Below are 16,488 nucleotides of genomic sequence, written 5' to 3'. Positions count from 1 at the left end.
GGCGGCGGGAGGAGCGGCTGCCCGTGCGCAGGGACTCGCGAAGCACCCGCTGCCCGGGGAGCGCCGGTGTGCGGCGGGAGGGCTCGGCGCCCCGCCCGGCCACCGGCGGGGCAGGACGCGTCCCGGCCCCGTGCGCAGCGGGTGGGCAGGGCAGGGCAGGGCAGGGCAGCGCGAACCCGCCCGGCCCGCGGTGCCCGGGCGCTGCCGGTGGCGGTGCCGGTGGCGGTGCCGGTGGCGGTGCCGGTGGCGGTGCGGGCAGCGCCCGCGGGAGATGCGGCTGCGGCTCAGGCAGGTGCTGCCGGCGCTGTGCCTCGGCGCCGCCTTCCCCCTGCTGTGGTACGCGCTGTGGCAGGGCAGCCGAGGTGAGAGCGGGCGGCGGGGGCGCCCCGTCCGTGCCGTCGGTGCGGGCGCGAAGGGCGCGAAGGGCGGGGGGCGCGGCGGCGGCGCCGGCCCTGGCCCCGGCCGGGCCGTGAGGCGGTGGGCGCTGGCTCCCGCCCCGGTGCGCCCGCAGCCCGCCCGGCGGTACCGGGGGCAGCGTCGGGGTTCGGGGGGCGTCCCGGCCGTGCTGCGGCTCCGTGCCGCCGGGCAGGGCACGGCCGGGAGCGCGGCGGGGCTCCCGTGCCCTGCCGGGGCTCCGGGGCCCATGGGCTCTGTGTGGGCACATGCGGAACCTGCGCGGGCCCGGGGCTTGGCCGCGTGTGAGGCCGGGCATGCGGGGCTCGCCCGCTCCCCCGGCCGGGGCTTAGCTGCGCCCAGCACAGCCTTGCCAAACAGCCTCGGGCCATGCTTGCCCTATTAAAAACACAACCCTAAACTTAAGAAACAATAAAAGTTTCTTCTTATCTTTTTTTCCCTCCCCTCTTTTTCCCCCCTTTTATTTTTTTAACTCTTTTTCTAACCAGCATCTTACATTGAGATGGGAAGAAAAATCTAAACGTGATTGCCGTGGCTGTCGCTTTTAAAGCAGTTTTGATTTTGTTGTTGTGGAGGATAAAAGTAGCATTATCCATCCTGTAATTGTATTTGGGCCTCAAGTACCATCACTTTTTCCTGTGCATATTTCCAGGACCAGAATGCAGAGGAAAAAAACCCCAAATTTTTAGATTTTATCTCTAAACTTTAAAATGATACACTACCTTTTTAGTAGGTTATGTAGGTGGCACATGCCAAATCGATCTTCATTAAGCCATGTCTAAAATTCTCTGAACCAATGTAGGAAAGATAAAACTGATGGCACTTTCCAGAAAGAAATGAGGTGGTCTTTCCCAATAGTATCTCTGAGACTTGAGACATGAGTGTTATGGGTGAGGGGCTGGTTGGTTTGGGGTGAGGGAAAGGGAGTGGATCTTTGAGTGCTTCCTACACACACCCTTTATAAGAGGTTTGGTGTTACAGGTGCAGAAGAATTGGAATAAACCACTTAGTAATTTCTGGGATGAACACAACTCCAGGTAGCAGATAATTTGTTTATATTAATTATTCCTATAGCAAATAAAAGTGGTGTAGAGATCTTGGCCCCACAATCGCATACTGAATAGAGTGGAGACAGTGCTGATCCTCCAGCCTTTTAGGTCAACTGTATGGTTGTTTACCTTACAACATTTTAAGTTTCCTTCAGTGGCACTTCTATGAGGAGTGGGGAAGGAAAAATGAGGAAAAATCTTAGGCGACTGAAATCCAGGAGAGGTCAGAATGCAAGAGTTTGTCCAATCTGCAGTTACCATTGTGTTGTCTTGTGGTTCATGTTTTGAGGCTCCTCATTACAGACATTACATTTTCATTTCATTTTCTTTTTGACGTTTCTCTGATGACATTCCATACTGGGCTGCTTTGCTTTGGGATTTTGTTTGTGTTTTGTTTGTTTGTTTTGGGAAGAGGGATAATGCGTTGTGGTGTACATGTGTTGTCTTAACTTCTCTTTCCCCAGCTGGCTCCTCCTCCACAGTAAACTGAGTAACTAATTCCTCTCGGATGGTATAATTTTCCTAATTACTGTTATTTGTGACTGGTTTTTAGCAACCTTTTGGTCATTGCATCCGTGAATACCTAGCCTTTGGACTCTCACGCGCTTGGTAAATCTCACCAATGTGTAAATAAAATCGTTAATATTAGTTACTAAAGGAGGAAGTAGCAGTATGTGGTGAATGACTTTGTATTATATTTATTTTACTGAAAGTATAGTCTGTGCTCCCAAGGGGTGTTAGAGGACAAACCTTCTACCCATCCAGAAAGCCTTAGGAACAGCCAGCCATAGGTAACAATAACAAAGGTTGTTACCTTTTTCTGCAGAGAGACAACTATTGGGAGCAAAACCACTAATGCCCTGTCGTTGTCACAGGGCATTTGTTTAAGCAAATGGTTTGTAATTAATATTTTTCTAGGAAAACAGGCAGATGTCTCTGCTTAGATGTTGTTCAACCTCTGGTTTTGTCCTTCTGCGCTGCTGAATTGGCCCTCCATTGTCGTGCTTAGGGCACTATAGGAATTCCCACTTCTGGTGCCCCTCAAACCACCATGTGTATTTTCTTTCCTAATGCCCTTTTCACTTGGCCCACCAGTTTCTGTGAGCACCGTTGCAGCTTGGCAGCTCCTGTCTCTTTCCCTCATTTGTCAAACGTTTTCTACTCATTTTCTTTCATGCATTTGTTAAATCTCCCCTAACTTCTGTTAACTTCTCTGCTCTGCCCATTGAAATGTTTGGGCTGCTCTTGATTTTTTGACTACAGTCTATCACACTAAGCAGCAGTAGTCAGTAGTATTCCCTCTGGTTTCTGTCTATTAATTGTTCTGGTTTCTTCTGTTAATTGTTTCTTGGAAAGCAGTGATTTTGGGATAGTAAATAAGCTTTGTAAAACGAGGACAGGGCACCCAAGCTCAAGACTAGTGGTCTTAAGTACTTCTATAATACAAAAATCTGTAAAATATCCTTCAGTTCGTCTGCAGTCTCAGAGCCTTTCAGCCCTTGAGTATTATACGTTTGAATCAGATATTGGCTCTGTCCCAAATTCTGCGCAAATAAAAATCAGTACCATAAGTCACCTTTAAGCTAAAGTGACCTCTAAACACCTTATGATAAAGGTGGCTTGAGAGATTTGAGCTGGAGTGTATTTACTGTCAAGACAGCAGTAAATAATTGGCTCCTTGGTGCTGCTGCTGGCTATTACGTGCAGCCTGAGTATTGAGTTGGACATGTGAGACCAAAATCAAGTACACTTAACTCACACTGGCATAGCAGGGAAGATGCTACTTGCTCATTCACTTAAAAAATAAAAGATCAGAGTCTACCACAGCCACTGGGCTTCAGTTATTGTGGATGATACTGTGTATATTTCAACTATGCTTAGGAGGATGTTTTTATAGTCACTTTTCCCATTGCTTTATAAATATAATCAAAGGTTTCATACTAAATATGCTGATATTTTTTGTGGCCAGAAAAAAAAAAAAAAAAAGAAAAAGATATTAAAGTAATTGTGGAGACAACTGGTAATGATCAGGTCTTCAGCAAAAGCAAATGCTGTGCCTAAAGTAGAGTGGTGATTGCTTCAGCATGCCCTGGGGTGCTGTGAATGGGGGCTGCTCTTAGTGAGCAGTCAGGCCGGGCTGCTGCCGCAATTCCTGCCCCATGTCCCGCATGGCTTGGCTGAGAACTTCTTGGTCCCTCCCCAGGCCCCAGGCCGAACCTGCCTGAAGCAAACCGCTTGTATCCGAGCATAGGAAAGGCTCTTGTTAGGATGGTGCAGAGGTTTCTGCTTGTGAAACTCGAGTTGCAATTCACTTGTTAATTCACCTGACCAAAACTGTCTGCTCTCACAAAAGCACTCTTCATATAGCTTGGGAGTTCTGAGAAATAGTATCCAACCTACAATATATGTAGTGCTTTTCTCACACAGTATTAGTTATTGTTTTCCATGTAAATACTAATCCATTAAAAAAAACCCCACCCATATATAAAAACAAGAAAGTAAATGTAAGGAGGCAGTAATGTTATTGCCACTTGAAAAACAGAAGGCAAAACCATATTATAAACTCATTATGAACTTACATAAAGTTTCTTCAGAGGAAACAGTATTCATGGATAAAAAGAAGTTTTGATGTCTTTGCTGAATAACAGTGAAATTTTTGTAAGTCACAGCAACGACATAAATCAGATAATCTATTTTGGCAGTACTTCTTCATGTTGCTCTCAGGGGTTACAAGATTAAATCTCTTTGCATTGGTTTGTAACATGTTGCTCTTCACCTAAATTTGTGGGATACTTTGTCCAAGCAAATTAAAAGTGAGCTTTGCCTGGAAGTTAGGAGAAGTTGGTGCTGAAATATGATGTCACAAGGATCTAGGCATACGCCCATTGTGTCAAACATCGTGAAACCTGAAATTCTTTAGTTATTCCTTTGAGGTGGGATGAACACGAGAGAGACTGCTCATACAATTGTACAATTACATTCACACAAGTGTATGTAAGGATCATGGATTTCTTTTTAAATCTGCATTTTGAATTTGTTCCACGAATTTGGTGGGGGGTATTTCCAGTAATCTTCTGCCTATGGTGTTCTGCTTTGTTTCAGCTGTGCAGCCAAGTGCAGGTCCCCAGGAGGTTCTGCCATTTGTGATGGAGTTCTTTGCAGGTTTCCTGTCCAGTCCCAACTGGCATTCTCTGGCTCAAAGGTTCAGTGAAATGGTGGCAAATGGACAGATTTGATAAGGAAGTCTTGGATTACCCTGCTCTCACTTGAGGCCATGCAGCTTATCCAGATTTCTCCACGTGCAGAAGCCAATCCTCCTGTCTTCTGTGGGACAGCTTGGCTGTGTTTAACCACCCCTTTTCCCAGCTGTCCCAGGTGACTGCTAGGCCACATCTTCCCTTCGTGTGTACATTTCCTTCCAGTGACACTGAGAGCAAACAAAGGTTGTTGCACATTCAGGTTTTGCCTCAACGTGCACTTGGGATGTGGCTGACATGCACAGTGTGATAAGGAAAGAGTTTTTCAGTCCATCAGTTGCTTACTCGGTTTCTTTGTGCGGTTCTGCATTTGGCATTTTAAAAACCCTCCAACATACAGCAGCCCTCAAAGGGTCCACTTAAAGCTCAGTATTTACTGATCCAAAATTTTATATCAAAATTCATATCCAAGACTTAGAAAAGCTGTGTAGTTTCACTGGCTTCAACATGTGCAATCTATTAAACAAAGATTGTGCTGCTTCTTACTGTTTCTTCAGGCAGGACTGTGCCTAGAGAGTAGAGGGACCTAGCCATAAATCCTGTGGTACAACAGGAGGCCAGAAATTGTTGGGTTTTGTAGAAAAAGGGATAAGGGAGCCTTTCAGACCTCTCTCTGTTCGCTGTACAGTGTCTTGTCATAACCTTGGGCAAGTGTAACCACATGAGCTTCTGCTTTCCTAGTGTTGCACACTGAGCCTTGAGGAACAGAGTTTTGTCTAGAAATACCTTAGCTGATGGCTAGGCATTTAACTGAATGTGTGTATAATTTGGTGGTTGTTGCTACCTCAGGAAGACAAGTAAAATATTTAAATATTTAAAATACCAACCAGGACAAAGCAATAGCAATTGCTTGAAGTGAGTGAGTACTACCTTAAAACCAAACTATACCAATTATGGCCAAACACCATACAATATCCATTCAATTTCTATATTTTTTCATTTATTTTAATAATATTGCCTTCCTATATGGTGATGTTCTGACTGAATGCTTCAAGATCACTTTTCACTACATTCTAACATAGGAAAAGACTTGAGTCTAAAATGAGGATTGTTTGCCAGCATTTAAGGAAATATTGTTAGAGCTTAAGTTGTATTTTCTTTGATACAAGTTTGCTTATTTATTTTCAGTTAGAGACAGTATTGTTCAGTACAAGTATTCTGTGCCAAACTCAAGACTGAGTCCATGTTCATTAGACAATATTGCGAGTTTTTAAAATCCACGTATTAACTTTGATCTGCCTTCAACTCTGTCAGGTGTGTGTTTGTTTTAATATTGAAAGCATTCTGATCCTCTTCCCAGTACGGCCTGTGTGGGGCATGGAGGAACCCCATCTCCCCTGCTCCAAGTTGCTGTTCTTTGATGTGCCTGGGTTAGGGCAAAGTCCCTCTGCTGCCTTGCAGCTCCTGATGTGGACACTGTCAAAGGCAAGTCGATGTCTCTAACATTTTGGAAGACACAAATAATACTGTGCTGTAAGACTCTAAACAGCATGGTTAAAGGTAATGCACATTGTTGAATTTAAATATTTGCCTAAGAACTCGCTGTTCTGACCCGAGATGGGGGCATTGTTTGGGGATTTTTTTTCCTTCCTTACTCAGAGAGCACACAACCTGAGCATGCAACGAGATTCAGAAAGGTATCTGGTATTAGAGCAGTTATGGAGAGATAATAAAGTGCCAGTTATTAGTGCAATGCATGCCTCGGTGGTTTAATATGCCTCATTAACCTGAACAGTGAGCAGTGGCTCCAAGCACACAGTATGACAAGATCTTTTGCAGTTAGTCTGCTTATATGGTTTTCTTTTAAGGAGTCCATTAACCAAATTTCAGTTTCTAAAGAATCAGTCTTTAGGTATGATAAGCAATTTAGCTTGTAATCAACAAATAGGAACAAGATTCACTGCTAGACTTGGAAGTGTTTTCTTCCCTCCTTTCTGCCACTCCAAATTCTCCTTTTATTTTCTTTTCTGTTTGAGTGCTGCGGTGAGATAGGGGTGAATTGTTCCACAGCTCTCAGATACTGCCAGAAGTCGTTAAAGAGACTGGAAGCATTTATGATCATACAGGAAGCATGTGTGTATGGAGCTAAGAGATATAATCAGGTGGATTTGAGAATGAGCCTTTGCTTGAGAGATTGGTATTGTTTCTAAACAGTTTCAATATGCAGTGCAGGAAGTTTCATATATATAAAATCTATCTATTAGGAGGTAACACAAGAGAGCATTTTAAACCATTTTAAATGTTGCTGTCTTATGGTTACAGTATCCATAGGTATAAATGCCAGTGTGTAGTTCGCAGTCAGAGGAAAGCTACAGTAGAGCTGAAAATCCATTGCAAAGGCTTTTGAGTGCCATCACTGTGTCTGGGAGGCAGCTGGGTCTTTTTTTGCTCCTATGGCTTGTGGCTGGTAGTCCCATTGCCTTTTCTTAGAAGGAAAATTCAGTGAACCACTCTAAACCCATCAGAGAGATTCATCTTCAGCTCACCAAGGGGAGAAGAAGCCTTTACACAGAATCCCAGAATATGCTTAGATGGAAGGGACACACAAGGATAATTGAGTCCAACTCCTGGCCTTGCACACGGTCACACCATGCTCCTGAGAGTGTTGTTCAAAAGCTTCTTGAACTCCAGCCAGGCTTGGCGATGTGACCACTGCACTGGGAAGCCTGTTCCAGTGCCCAACCATCCTTTGGGTGAAGAACCTTTTCCTGTTATCCAGCCTAAACCTCTCCTGACACAGCTTCATGCCATTTCCTTGGCTCTTGTCACCACAGAGAAGAGATCAGTGCCTGCCCTGCTGCTTCCCCTCCTGATGAAGTTTTAACCGCAGTGAGGTCTCCCCTCAGTCTCCTCCTCTCCGGGCTGAACAGGCCAAGTGACCTCAGGCACCCCGTCACACAACTTCCCCTCAAGGCCCTTCCCCATCCTCGTGGCCTCCTTTGGGCACTCTCTAGTGGCTCCATGCCTTGTTTCCATCGGGGCACCCCACAGTGCCCCCAGCACTGTCCCCACAGCCAGGGCTGCCCCATCCCAGATGCAGAATCTGGCACCTGCCCTTGTTGAACTCCCTGTGGTTGGTGATTGCCCAGCCCTGGTTTGTTGGGGTCTCTCTGCAGGCCTCCTTTACCTTCATTTGCTTTCTGTAGTTTCACCATAGGCCCTCATCCTGCTCTTTTCCGGTTTTATTCTGACGCTCCTCGCTGCTGATGGAACCATTGTTGGACAGGGCATTGCCAAGTCAAGTCACAGGCTACTGCTGTCCCCCAAGCTCCATCTCCCTGGCCCTCCTTGTCAGAAAGCACTGCGTTTGTAAAAATGCCCCGTGTCTTTGTAAGCAATCTGTTGCAAGCAGCTGTTTTAGTTCTCTGTGGGTCATGAGATGCTGAAAGAACATTTTCCACACACACACACACACACACACACGAGACTATTTAAACTCAATGACTGTTGAAATATTTCGAGTGTTTAGCTTCATAAAATGCTTTCTAAACACACATTTTTTGACAAAAGTTTAGTAACAGTTAATGTTGCCTAGTAAATGTGCTCTCGTAAAATTTAGTTAATGTGCTCTAGTAAAATTTAGAACATTTAATGTTCTATTTCAAACTCTAGATTTTTATAATAAATTAATTCTTCACCAAAGGTGAGTGAATATTTTGTTCCTTGTGCCAAACCCTTCCTTCCTGAGCCATCAAAAACAAATGAGATAAGTGATTACTAAGAATCATGTTCTGCTGACTGAAGAGAGGGTTCAGTTTGAAAAGACTGAAAAATGTACTTTCCCTCTTCTATTTCTGAAGAAATAGATGAGGCCGATTACAAATGCCAGCTTCTCTGGCTGCACTCAAGGACAGTTGAGTGCTGACATTTTATTTCCAAGAGGCCCTTGTGACCCTTTGGAAGGCTCCTCTGTCACTAAGCAAATACAGGTGCCACTGCTTGGTGCCTTGCCAAAATGTCAGCCCAGAGGTGGCTCTGGTCACTTTGAGTCACACTGACACTGCATAGCTGAGACAACTATGAGGAGAGGGACTATGATGTTATAATTCATCAGCAATTTCTGTATCAATTCCTTCCCTAAACTGGAATTTAAAGAAAAACTCATGCCCATGACCATATCTTTAGTTGATACTTCTGAAGTCGTCTAGGAAATGCAGGGTAAATCTCCACCATGGTTATGTGTGTTGATGTTCCATCTGGAATCACTTTCTTGCCATGAAAATGGTGTGATGATTATCTGTCAGTCACCCGCATCAGCTTAAACCTTTTGTTCTCACTTTATTCACATACATTCTAAAGGAAGAAACCTAAAGATTGGATTATGGCATTGGAAACACAGCTGCAAAAGAAAAGCATAAACAAGCAAGTGTATTCATACATGGTAGCTGATGAAAGGGATCTTCCTTAGGTGTGCCAAAAAGTTTAGCTTGTTTGGGGTTCTAGCTCTGTAGCTTGATGCCTTGTGACAGATTTTTTAATTTGAAATCTATTTTAATCTATTTTATCTATTTTATATTAATGGGATTTTATTAAACATCCTTTAGAATTTTAATGAGGTAAATAATGATAATACACATCACATGTTTACTTCTTTTTTTTTCTAACCGCTTTCTTCCTAGGCGTGTTAAACTTCAGTCTTCCAATCACACATTTATTGATTAAATTAAGGACTTGTGTTTAATGCAAATAAAACCCCGTTTATCCAAAATGCAAACTAATTCCAGTTTAGTTACCTCTGTATTTTGCTCGTAGTGTCTTTTACAGGTGAGAATCCCTGGGAATTCACTTTTCCAGAGAGACAGTGGTGGGTTCTGGAAAATGAGAGCTGCCACAGATAAAATCCAGCACAGCCCACAAATAGAATGGGATAATATGTTATCTAAATAACAGCATTTAACTAGGAAAAAAACCAAGCCAAACCAACTCAACCACAACAAAACCAATAAAAGAAGCAGCATTATAAAACATTTTAAAATGAGGCAGAAGTCCTCTTCTACTTTCTTCACTCTCTGTTGCAAAGGGGTGATGTTATTGAAGTATTGCTTTATATTAACCATCTTTAGTAACAGTTCTTATCATACTCATAGATGAAGACTGTAACTGATAGACTGAATGCTTTTAATATCTCTGTTTTATTCTTAACAGTGTTTGAAACACAGGACAAGCCATTACATGATTACACTGTTCAGTGTTAGAAGGGCCATCATGATTTGTAATTTGGTGAAGAAAGGAGCACCTTGCCCTTCCAACTCACAGTCTTTCACTGACTTTTTCCTTAATGGATTTTGTCTTCTTGGTTTTGTCTTCAATTTACCTTTACCCAGCTGTGCTCCCTAAACTCTACCTTCTTAATATTCTTCCAGACTACTTCTTCTCCTGACTAAACTTTATTATTGTTTATGCAGTTTGGTGATGTGATCGTCTGGACCATCTCCTATTTTTCAACTTCATTCCATCATAAATCACCTTTTAGAAAATGAATTCTGTTCCTATTGCAGGAAATGACTTAGATATGTACGAACACCACTTGCTGGAACTTCAGCAAAGACTGTTGTATGCTGATATGGAAAATAAAAAAAGATCACATGAACTGAGCAGTGCCCTAGATGAAATCAAAAATATAGTTGCAAGAAGAATGAACATGACAAAAAATCACACAGGTAGGTGTGTAGGGATTTCTTAAAATAGAAATTTCTGCAGAAATTTCTTAAAATAATTTTCCTTTTATTTTTACTTACCCTTCTGCTTGCCATTCCAGCTGTGTTTTATTATACAACCAAAATTGAAAGGTTCATTGTAGTCAATGACACTGAACTCCCTTGCCCAATATTTGATAGGTGCCACTTCCAAATAAAGAAGGAAAGCCCTTGAAAAGTTGTGAAGGTGGTTTCTGTGCAGCAAAATTCCAGTATATTTAATGGCTTAACAGTGTGGAAGGACTTGTGGGTCTCTCTCAGTACAAATCTCTGGGCAGGTATATACGGTTGCTTCAGGGTTTTTAAAAGTATTTTCTGTAGGGTAGGAAATCTCCTTTTAGACCTAATTTTCAGTGGGAGTACCTTTTGGAAGTTGCAAAACTTAAAATATTGCCCATTCAGTAAGCCTCTCTAAGCTGAGTGAGTAAAACTGATGATGGTTTTTGTGATACATGTATGTAACTTGGAAGGGTGGTAAATTTTGGGAGTTATTTTAGATGCATTCCTTGGGAAAAGTAACTTTCCATCCCAGTCAATAAATGTTCTGTTGCTTTCATTTGTAAAAAAAAAATAAATCCCCAAACCAAACAGTTTTTTAGTGTTGCCTTTAAAGTAACTACTTACTGTGTTTTAAGATGAGTCAGTCCTGCAAGTGTGCAAGCACAGGGAAATACAGATGCTATCCCGGATGTTCAGGCTTGGAGCTCTGCATCACCACCTGAGTGGGAAGTTCTGGGAAATTCTCAATTGAATGTTATGTAATATATGTGCCATATAATCATTTCTGAGGAATAGTTCTGATTGAATAACCTTGTGTGTGGTAATCTGACAGCGCTCAGTTGAGCAAAACAGGTGAGGAAATGAAGAAATAGGCTTCTCTGCCTGCTTTTTATTTTATGTGGATCTCTGTGTTTGTTGTGTCTTTAAGGGGAATTAAAGTGGAAAGAGTTAAACCTCCCCAGAAAACTCCCCATGCATCTTACAAATATCTACTACTATCTCCCCCACCTTCGAGAATATGAAGATGCAATTTTCCCAAATATTATTTTTGGGCAGCAGAGAACTGGAGGTAGGAAATAAAGTTTGGCTTCTATTTGCTATATGTTTGTATTTTTTATTAATTTCTAGCAATGAAAGATAATCAAAAGTTTGAATAGATTTTCTCCCTTAACTTTCTAATGTTGCCAAGCTGAATGAATTTTAATAGCAATAGCAAAAGTACTTTTAAAATGCCCACCCCCTATTCCAGGTCTTTATCTTAAAGTATTCTGAAAACCTTTGGAAATAGCAATAAAAATAATCTTAATCGAAAAACAAGATTATTTTTTGTTTTAATCATATATTCATATGGCTAAGATGCAGTAGCTGACATTTTCTCCCCACAAAAATGAGTATGGATGAGGAAGCCAAGGCAAATTTGCAATGCATTCAGTTTGCCAATATGAGAAGCAAAGGGCAAGGTGATGTGATCATTTAAAGGAAATTAATATATCTTCAATGTAGCTTTCTTTATCCACATGAGAAATCAGCTGGCACCTGTAGAAATCATCATGAATTCCAGTGAACTATAATACAAATTTTAAATGCATTTTCCTAACTGTCATGTGACAGGTAAAAGGAACATACAAAAACAGTGAGCAAAGAAGAAACTAGTCAACCATTTTGTTGAATTTTGTATTTTGTTGCAATTTTTACTTTTCAAAAAAGGTAAAATCACCTAGGGTGATTTTATATGAAGAAACATTGGCAGTGTTTTTAATTTAACTAAAAAAAACCCCAAACCCTGGGCCATGCTCATGACAGTGGATAACTTTCTACAGGCTACTTATTAGTAGGTGTAATTGTAGCAATGTGATCTAGTGTTGGAGCTCTCACTAGAGTGCCCACAGATGAGTGCCACTAATAAAAGAATACTCCATATTTGACCTTCTTTTATTTGTGCAGGAAAATCACAATAGCCAGACCGCAGTTTCATAAGTACAGGCTGACCTTCAGCGTGTAAAATGAAACAAACCTCAAACATGGGCACTTGGGTTTTTGAGCTGACATTGGCATGGAAGTGCGAGTCAGAAGCAAGTCACTAACTCCACCTACTGTTTGATTTCAAGCTGTTGCTTCCTCGCCAGCCTGCTGGGATGTTGGTGAATAGAAATGAATGATGAATAATGAAAAAAGAGACATGCTGCTTATGTTCTGATGATGCACCACAGCATAGGTGTGCTGCTAGTGGAGTCCTTGCCAGAGACAGTTTCAGTTCCTTCGTTTTTAATAACAGTAACATCTTAGTTCTTTTATTCTTATTGATGCTATGAGAACCATTGATGCATGTCAATTAAACTGCCCAGAAGGATTTTTGAATTGGATTCCTTTCTGAAATACACAGTGTTCACTCCCTATGAGAGAGAACCTGCTCACTAGAGCAGTGCAACACTCACTTTTGAATCTCAGTACAGAGGGAGTGGCATCTCCAGGTTCTCAAGCGTAGACCTGGTGTTTATGGCAGAGACACAGGTGTCTCTGAACTAAACATAGCTGGAGGTTTCTCCCCTGCCAGGCAGTAGAGCAAATGCTGTCTCAGTGCTAAGGAAATATTAACTGTCACCAAGTTTCATGGCCACATCAAATCCAAATTACAATATGATTTCAATTTCCCTTTAAGAAGTTGCATGGCTTGAGGCATTCTCTCTTTGCAGTCTCCCTGGTGATGGGTATCCCTACAGTGAAAAGGGAAAAACAAAGTTACCTGATTGATACACTGCATTCCCTGCTGTCCCAGCTATCTGAGGAGCAAAGAAGGACTGTGTGATAATCATCTTTGTAGCAGAGGTGAGTGTGCATGGAAAGGTGCAGGATGCTGATAGAAAATATGGAGATTTGTGTCTAAATGTAATCGTGCAAAATACTGTTAGCCTTTGGGAGGGATTTCTTCAGGGCTGGAGGAGATGGTGAGCAGTTAGCGCCTCAGTGTTCATATGTGAAAAAAAAACCCTGTTATGCAGGTGATCTAAGGGTAAAAAGTCTTATTACATTTACCAACACAGTCCTTGGATCAGATTTTCCATCAAAACCATATGAACTCATTGTTTATCTCTGAAAGTAAGGTTTTCTGCTTCCAGAATGAAATGTAAGTCCTCACAGCAAAGTGCCCTAGAAGCTGAAGAAAGTAAACTTAGTCTAAGAAATGTTCAAATTATTTATCTGCTGTTTTGATAACATGTATCTTGCAAAGCATCTTGACATATTGGAGCTTTCTCCAATGTGTGTTTTGGCATTTCCCATGCAAAAGAAAACTGTTCAGAGCCTTGAATATGTTTGGGAAAGTAAACAGTGCTCAAGGTAAGATATTAAGGATAAATGCTTTTTTTTCCTCACTCAAAAATACCTTGATTACATCAGAAAAGAAAAAAAAAAAAAGAAAAGAAAAAGAAAAGAAAAAAAAAGCTGCAGAATGGAATTAGCTAGTAATAGCTTCTAGCAGGTAAAATGACTGTGCAATTATTCAGAATTCATATTAATAAATTGGAGCAGATAACCATGCTGATCTGAGAGCTGATAAGAACATTTTGTTATGAGAGGAGGGCAGGTGTGTTCAGTGGTCATGAATCCACACCTTCCTTTTTCCCCACAAAGTTCAAAGATCAAGGTGAGTCACATCACGGGCTAAGCTTGAGTAACTCACTGACTGAGAGTGAGTTTTAAGTTCTGGGTATTTTTTTTTTTCTTACCACAGTTCTGTATGTCACTTTTTTTTACCTAGCACAAGTTTAATATATAATTGCTAACACTTATATATTAAAGAATTTGTTTATTTAAAGAAAAAATCTGAGCTCCTAAGACAGTTAGTGTGTTGCTTTAGAAATGAAACTTTTCACTCTAAACGTAGTTAACAGATATGTTTGGCACACTAACATTGTTACTTTTGTGAAACAGCAATAATGAATGTCTCAAAATTTCCAAACATAGAGCTATAAGTTTGTTTTATTAGGAAGACATTAAATAAAAATTTTAAGTATTGCTGGCTTTAGAATATTTTGCTTAGGTGATTTTTCTCATCAGCCTTAGGCATCTTTTGTGATTTCTGGATTACTGACCCAAACCAGGTTTTTTTCCTGATAGTTTTATGGCTGTGCTTTACTGGCATGGCAGAACACAATTTTAGCCAGGAAACAGCCTGGTCTTCTGCAAAAGCAGTGAAAAGCAGTGCCAGAAATGGCAGCTGGAGGTAGTTGGAAACAAAAGTGAACTATAGTGAAAGTTTGACTGGCTTGAAAAGCCCATGGTGTTCCTTACTGGAAATGCTGCTGTAACATACCACATTTGTTTGGAAGGAAAAAAAAAACAAGTGTTTGCATATATACATATTCCCTACAAAGTGTTGTTTAATACAAAAATGAGTGACTTTTAATGAAACCCTCCCTTCTTTTCTTTAGGTGGATGCAGAGTATGTTAAGAGTGTTGCAGAAAGTGTCAAAACCAGGTAAGTCCTACACTCAGCCACCAGTGTGAATGTATTTGGAGCTTTTATGAAAGAACTAGAACATTCCCACATTGAAATGCAACTTGAGGCAAAGGTGCACTCTCAATATCTGTGCCATGACACACTGTGAAATTGAGAGCAGAAGTATGTATATCAATTTATTTTTCATTTCTTATTTGATAAAGATGCTTTAACTAACCAGCCAAGGTCTCAGCTTAAATCTCTGATAAATATTTACTCGGGCCTAAGTCTTTTCTCCATGAGATTAGTGATGCAATTGATGCACCTGAGGTTGCATCTATGAGGTCCCCACTGACTACACAACCCTGCAGTGTAATCTGGCATCTGTCACGGAATCACAGAATTCCTTAGGTTGGAAAAACCCTCTAAGAACAACAGAGTTCATTAGCCCAGCACTGCCACCACTGAACTGTGCCACAACACAGCCATGTTTTCCCAGGGGTCTTTGTTTCCTTTTTTTTTTGTTTTACTGTTTTTCAGGAAGGCAATACACTTGGGACAGCATGGGATTACATTTATAATCCTAAATGCTACTGCATGATGTGCAGCATGAGATGGGTGGTCTCTGCCCTGCCAGATTAACCCTAGAGATGCCAAATGCAAGCTTGGTTCCCACTGCAGTTCTGCTTGCTCTTATCTTCCTAGAACAAGATCCCTGGAGGATCCCTTTTCTTCCTCATTTCAGGGTTCCTGCACACCCTCCTTCACTCAAGGGTTTCCCAGACTGTGTTTTGTGTGTGGGTTTCCCCCAGCAAACTCCTCATAGCGAGGCTGTTAGCAAAGTAATATTCATCATTTCCTGCCTTCAGAGGGTTTAGCTCAGCTGGGAGGATAAAGGGACAAGGGGAAGAGGCAACTTAAATCTGAGTGTTTAAATTGCTGTAGGCATTGTACCTTCCTTCTTGGCACTGCCAAGGTACAATGCCTACAGCAACTTAAACGCTCAGATAATTTTAATTACTGCTTTGTGACTTGTGAAAAAATTACACAGAGTATTTGCTTCGTCAGGGTTACACAGTCAGATTGATATTTTTCCCATAATGCTGATACTCTGATGTGTTTAATTTTTAGTGTTATCTTTTGTTTACTAATCATAGGAAATGGGAAACTCCGTTTTGAAAGCACTACTCTACCTGTTTTGTGTTGGGGTGATGCAATTTATGCAGATGAGGCCTGATTGTTTGTTTTTGTTGGGTTATTTGTTCGGTTGTTGGTTTTTGTTTAGATTTTTTGATTAGTTGCTTTGTGGAGGAATTAGTTCCTATTTTGGAGGAAAGGGGAAATTTGACTTCCAGCTTTGGCTCCCAAAGTAGGTTACACATTTTTTCAATGTCTCTTTAAACTGAAAATTTAATTCTTGGAGCAGAGACTAGATCCAGACTCCCTGTTCTGCACTCCTGCTGTGGGACAGTGTAATTTTGCTTAGAAAGTAGAGTTGGAGCAACGGGAAGGAAACTGGGAGCTCTCATGCAAGGGGAAACAGTTGTGTGTTGTTCTGGGCAGTGGGCTGGTAGTGAATCACTGCTGCGCTGTGGCAGCCTTCTCTGGATTGCTGGTGAGCATCTACAGCTGCA

General features: G+C 41.6%; 1 protein-coding gene across 1 annotated transcript in view; it reads left to right on the top strand.

Moving 5' to 3' along the window:
• Positions 1–271: 271 nt before the first annotated feature.
• Positions 272–16,488, top strand: part of MGAT4D (MGAT4 family member D) — a 31,772-nt gene continuing 15,555 nt past the window's right edge. Inside the window, 6 exon segments of the mRNA XM_036383025.1 lie at positions 272–362; positions 10,219–10,380; positions 11,345–11,485; positions 13,110–13,208; positions 13,211–13,242; positions 14,847–14,893. Of these exon segments, the coding sequence (XP_036238918.1) occupies positions 272–362; positions 10,219–10,380; positions 11,345–11,485; positions 13,110–13,208; positions 13,211–13,242; positions 14,847–14,893 (572 nt within the window).

The sequence above is a fragment of the Molothrus ater genome, chromosome 4, assembly GCF_012460135.2.
Source record: "Molothrus ater isolate BHLD 08-10-18 breed brown headed cowbird chromosome 4, BPBGC_Mater_1.1, whole genome shotgun sequence".
NCBI classification, from domain to species: domain Eukaryota; kingdom Metazoa; phylum Chordata; class Aves; order Passeriformes; family Icteridae; genus Molothrus; species Molothrus ater.
The sequence above is the reverse complement of the archived record's forward strand: the minus strand, read 5'-3'. Positions and strand labels throughout refer to the sequence as shown.